Source organism: Telopea speciosissima, chromosome 9 (assembly GCF_018873765.1).
Source record: "Telopea speciosissima isolate NSW1024214 ecotype Mountain lineage chromosome 9, Tspe_v1, whole genome shotgun sequence".
In the NCBI taxonomy this organism is placed as follows: domain Eukaryota; kingdom Viridiplantae; phylum Streptophyta; class Magnoliopsida; order Proteales; family Proteaceae; genus Telopea; species Telopea speciosissima.
Genome location: NC_057924.1, coordinates 41568935 through 41574934, shown reverse-complemented (window position 1 = coordinate 41574934; position 6000 = coordinate 41568935). Strand labels below are relative to the sequence as shown.

The 6000-nt window shown below is 43.7% G+C and overlaps 1 protein-coding gene across 1 annotated transcript; it reads left to right on the top strand.

Annotated features, from left to right (window-relative positions):
- Positions 1-270: 270 nt before the first annotated feature.
- Positions 271-2478, top strand: LOC122638906. Its single transcript, XM_043831757.1, has 3 exons — positions 271-876; positions 991-1269; positions 2212-2478. Exons 1-3 carry the CDS (start codon positions 271-273, stop codon positions 2476-2478), a joined length of 1152 nt encoding a protein of 383 aa, XP_043687692.1.
- Positions 2479-6000: the final 3522 nt, after the last annotated feature.

The window sequence follows — 6000 nt, the reverse complement described above, 5'->3', positions numbered from 1 at the left end:
CACTTTAATCGTGAATGCTCGGATCATGCGCCAATAATGCTGCACTCTACGGCTCTGATGACCTTTTGGGCTACTCCATTCAAATTCCAACAAATGTGGATTACTCACCCTGGATTTAAGGAATGTGTTCAGCTATGTTGGGAAAATCAAGTGTACGGGTCCCCTCTACAGATCCTTTACTTAAAGCTGAAAGCACTGCACATCAAACTTAAGAGCTGAAATAAAACAGTGTTTGGGAATATTCACCAAAATGCAAGAAATGCGGAAGACATGGTTGCCAGGGCTGAGATTGAAGCAGAGCAGTCACCTAGTGATGATTCAAGAAGGGCGTTGATGGATGCCAGAAAGAAACTCCATGATGTCCTGTTACAAGAGGAGATATTTTGGAGACAAAAATCTAGGGTTCGATGGCTCAAGGAAGGTGAGAGGAATACCAGGTTCTTCCATACTATAGTCAATGTTCGTAGACGTATTAGAAGGGTGGAAAAAGTCAGAGATGCGAATGGGGAGTGGGTACACGGCATAGAGGGAGTTGCTATGGAGGCAGCCAGGTTCTTTGCTGAGTTGTTTTCGACTCAGGGAGTTAGAAATGATGAGGATCTCTTGGATTTTATTCCTAGAGTGGTAACAGATGATGACAATGTGGCCTTGTTGCACATCCCATCTAAGGAGGAAGTTAAAAAGGCTGTTTTTGCTCTCTCGAAGGATAGTGCACCAGGCCTGGATGGCTTTTTTGGCTATTTTTTCATCTCCTGTTGGGAGATTATAGGAGAGGATGTCTGGAGAGCAGTAGAGGACTTCTTCTCTGGGGGTTGGCTGCCAAGGGGTTACACATCGGCGAACCTGGTGCTCATTCCAAAAAAGGAGAACCCAGAGGTAATTTCTGATTTTAGACCTATCAATTTGTGTAATTTTGCTTATAAAATAATAGCGAAGATTATTTCTTCTCGGCTGGCTGTTATTCTTTCAAATATTATCTCTGAGGAATAGAGCGCTTTTGTCCAAGGTAGATTTACTCATGATAATATTGCCCTAGTGCAAGAGGTGGTTTATGACATCAACAGAAACACCCGGGGAGGTAATGTGGTTTTAAAGCTGGACATGGCTAAGGCGTACGATAGACTGGAGTGGGGTTTTCTCTTTGCAGTCTTGGAAAGGTTTGGCTTTGCAGCGGAGTGGATTGAGCTTATTAAGAGGACTGTTGAGAACTGCTGGTTCTCGGTGGTGCTTAATGGAGGACCTGCAGGTTTCTTCAAGTCGTCAAGGGGGGTGAGACAAGGCGACCCATTATCACCGACGTTGTTTATTATGGTTGAGGAGATGATGAGTATAGGGCTGAGGTCGTTGTTTAATGAAGGATGAGCCAAGTTCTTTCAAGTCCCAAGGGGGTGCCCAGGCATTTCACACAGTTTGTTTGCGGATGACACTATCATCTTTGCAAAGGGCCCTAAAAAATATTTGAAGCAAATTATAGGCTTTATTGGAAGATATGAAGGAGCGTCTGGGTAGGTTGTAAACAAAGCAAAGAGTTGCTTCGTTGTGGGTGATAAAATGCCAGAGCACAGATGTCGTATGATAGAGGCGATTACAGGGTACCAAAGGAAAAGGCTGCCTTTAACTTATCTAGGAGCACCTTTGTATGCAGGACGGCTACGTGTCCATTTCTTTGAAGATTTTTTGGCAAGAATGCGGAAGAAAATAGCGGGGTGGAAAGGAAAATTGTTATCTGCAGGGGGGAGAATGATTCTCCTAAGGCATGTTCTCTCATCAATGCCTATCCACATCATTGCTTCTTTAGACATTCCAAGGACCATTATTCACAAGTTTGACAGCCTTTGTGCCAATTTCTTGTGGGGGGAATCGGAGAGGGGAAACTGGCATCACTGGGTGAGTTGGGAAAAGGTGTGTCGGCCTATGGTTGAGGGTGGTCTTGGTGTTAGAAGACTGGAGGATATAGGCCATGCTCTACGGTTGAAGGGGTTATGGCAAGTTTTTACTACAGATTCCTTATGGTCAGCCTTTTTCAAAGCAAAATTCTTGAGAAATCAACATATAGCACTGCCAACTTGCAAAGCGACAGGTACTATTTCTTGGCGACGGGCTGTGTATCTAAAGGATTTTATTCTCTCCAACTCGCGATGGCTTGTAGGTAGGGGCGATGTCTTTTTTTGGCTAGATAATTGGTCCGGGTTTGGTGCCTTGCTGGACCAGGTGGATGGAGCTCACAACCTCAACATTGACCTGCGAGTAAGGGATGTTTGGAACGAGGATGGCACTTGGGACCAAGGGGAGCTGCAAAAAATTGATGATCAGCAGATACAGGATTGCTTGCAGTCCAAGAAGATTTTTCTATCAGAAATAGATGACAGGCTTGTGTGGATGCAGGAAAGGACTGGGGTTTTCTCATCAAAATCAGCATGGAGAGCAATCAGGCAGGCTAATGTGGAGAGGGCTTTTGCAAAATGGATATGGCACTAGGCAGTACCAACGAAGATTGGTTTCTTTACATGGCAGGTTTTATGTGGAAGGGTACCTACTGATGATTCAATCATGAGGCTAGGAGTTCCGTTGGCGTCGAAATGTCTATGCTGTGGTTCACCCAAGATAGAAACTGCTTCCCATTATCTAGTGGGGGGAGGGACGGCTTCAAAAGTCTGGGAGTTCTACTCACGGTTGATGCAGGTAGAAAATATAGCGTTGCAAGAGGTGAGGAGCAGGTTAATATTTTGGCAGGGCAATGTAAGCAGTAGAAGCCTGTGTGGTGTCATTACGGGCTTAGTTTCGATGTTTGTTGTCTGGGAACTATGGAGGGAAAGGAATAACAGGAGAAATGGTGAGAAGGCTCGGTTTGCCGGAACCATTGTGGATGTGGTTAGAGGGTGGATCAATGAAATACCATTGATCCAGCGATATAAACCACCATCTCTTCAGGAGTCGTTGGTGCTGCAATTCTTTGGCTTGGTGCATCAACCTCTCATGGACAAGGCCCCAACCCCGGTCTATTGGTGCCCGCCGTTTACTTCAGTCAAACTTAATATAGATGGGGCGTGTAGGGGTAACCCGGGAATGGGGGGTGGGGGTGCTATTATCAGAGACGGAGAGGGGAGTGTGGTCGCAGCCTGTGCCAAGTTTTATGGTGAGTGCACCAAAAATTTATCTGAAATTAGAGTGCTAGTTGATGGGCTCAGCCTTTGTAGGGAGAAGGGATTCCATAATGTGTATGTCAGCTCAGACTCAACTACAGTGGTCCGATGTGTTTTAACCAAGCAATGTAATTCATGGATGGCTTGCTACTGGTTTCAGGAGATGTTGTTCTTGATACAAGAGATACAGGCGGTTGTAACCTTCACGTACAGAGAAGGTAATAGGGCTGCAGACTGGCTTGTGAACTACGCCTGTAACAGGAAGGAGGACATATTGTTTGCAGGGGATAGTGAACTCCCATGTGAGTTACAGAGGATAGTCCGAGAAGATGCACTAGGCTTCCCTGTAATAAGAAAATAGATTGGGGGGGAAGATTTGAGTATGTGAGAACTGAGTGTTTATAGCCTTTTTGGCGAGGGTTGGGGTAAGGCGGGAATGTCCCCCCCAGTGTATTCTATTTTCTTATTGATTTTAATAAAATTCTAGGGGCTAGCCCGGGTCCCAGAGAATATTCGGGTTAAAAATAAAAAAGTCTCCTAATTTAACTAAACCAGGCTAACCCTAATTGTGGTCCAATAAAGAGGGCCATTGAGTGGTTTTAGGAGTCCTATGTAGACTGGCTTTAGTGTGGGTCAGGTAGATTCCTATTGGGACTATGACGAGAGAGGCGCTATAGGAATTACTATATAAAGAGAGCTAGGTCCCCCCTCTAGCCCATCACAACTAATTATTCTCAATCTCTATTGAGAAATGCATTCTGGAAAGAGAAGGAGATATTCAGTGTTCATCATCCCTGTGCTTACGGTATTCTCATCAAGCCAGTTATCTTTGGGAATAGAGTGGAAGCATCAAGATCTTTGGTCTTTATTTTTCACTGTGATTATCATCACTATGGATTTGAAACAAGGTTAGTGGTTCTATCTCTGATTCTCTATTATTTGTTTGATTGTGTTCTTGAATGCCCTATGAAGATCCTGGCTTTTATGGTTTTGTCCCTATTTGGATCAAACTATTCTAACATGTGGTATTAGAGCCTACATAGATCCATTCTTGAACCTATATGGATTCAAAAATAATAGATCATGCCGAGGGAATCAAATTTTTTCGTTTCGAATCAAGGTTTTTGGAGTTTTTTTATTTTTGGGAAAACTCGTATGGACATAAGCTTTCTGCCAATTTTTTTAGCCGGCAAAATTTGAAACCAATCATACAGATGTGTAGATCTCAAAATTCTAAGAATTTCGGTGGGTGGATCGTCGCCAGCCACCCCTGGCAGCGGCGGGTGATCTCACTCGCCGTCTGGTTTGGATAAAGAAATATATATATTTATTGGGGTTTTGCTATCGTGCGCCATAACCGCTTAGGGCGTTGCTTCGGATCAGGTCGACCCGTTTGCTATCCCAAAAACCCAACCCAGTAACCCGTTTATTGGGTTGACTTAAACCCGAGAGATGGTTGTACCACCAATGCTGCCAATGATATAGTGGCACCCTCTATCATCAGCTCTAGGTCCATTCTTTTAGCTTCTTCAATAAGCTATTCACTGACCGCCAATGACGCAATCTAAGTTCTGTGGCAGATTGACCACTGGATAATCATGTTTTTATCAATCCGGACGACTGGTGATGGTTATCCGGTGGTGATCCCACAACTGTTTACCTATGGTCAAATTGGTTCCATAGGAGTGCCAAAACAATTCCACCTCCTATCTAACCTAATTGCTACCATAGTAAAAGGTGCATGATTAATTCTTTGATACATGACCAAAAGCTTATGTTTTTACAGAAATTATTGCATGGCAGCTTAGAAATTAACAAACCCTATGTTAAAAGGGGTTAGGTGTCACACCTCGAAACCACCCCCTGGGAGAATTCAACTGCTGACCCGAATACCCGACGTATTCGGAGACCACCAGGATCCAAATGCAGTAAATACACATCACAAGCACAACACAATTTCAAGATAACACGTGTTACATTGATCAGAGTGCAGGGAAAGTAAAGTGCTATAAGTGTTATACATATTATTTACATTGAAAGTTCCAACAGCTCGATGTTCCCAAGTTCATGACCATCGAGCCAACACACCACTATTCTAAAATATAAACAGTAGAAATTCATCCACAAAAAAGGATAGTATTTAAATAAAAGAAAATAAAAAGGTAACGCCACATCATCAGTTCCTGTTCTTCAAGTAATCCTTTTGGCCACAAACGTATTTACCTGTAGGATCATCTAAAAAGAGAAAATTCCACACGGGTGAGCTCTACCGAGCCCCATGAATGAAAAATAAACCATGCATGCAGATGCAACACAAACATGATCCTATATGCATGAGGTTCAGTTTTATTATTTAATCCACCTAACAACAAAACTAAGTCCAGGTAAATAGGTACTACTACAATCCCAATACATGTATCCCTGGTAAGGGCTTCTAACCCTATCTGCGATACATCCATTGAGTTGTCGGAGAAAACTAGTCGGCTCCAGCATCCCTTCCCAAGGTCAGCCCGACTAGCCCTCTAAGTTACCACTGTGCTACCACCAGCCCTATTGACTGATGGGACAACTGACCCCACCTGTCCTAATGACCTGATGAGTCTACTGACTGAGCAATGCCCCTTCAGGGCATTAGCCTCACACATTTGTGGTATCCAACACCTTAACCCCTGTTGGCAAGGGTTCGTAGTACGGGTGATGTTGATCCCTAGCCACATGTCATTCTATATGAACATAGTATGAAGTGTACGGTGCTCCCGCATCTCATACTACGGCACACCATACCTTTTATTTCCAAGCCGACTACGGCATCTATTCTAATAATCATATGCAAGCATGTCAACAATAATATCAAAGC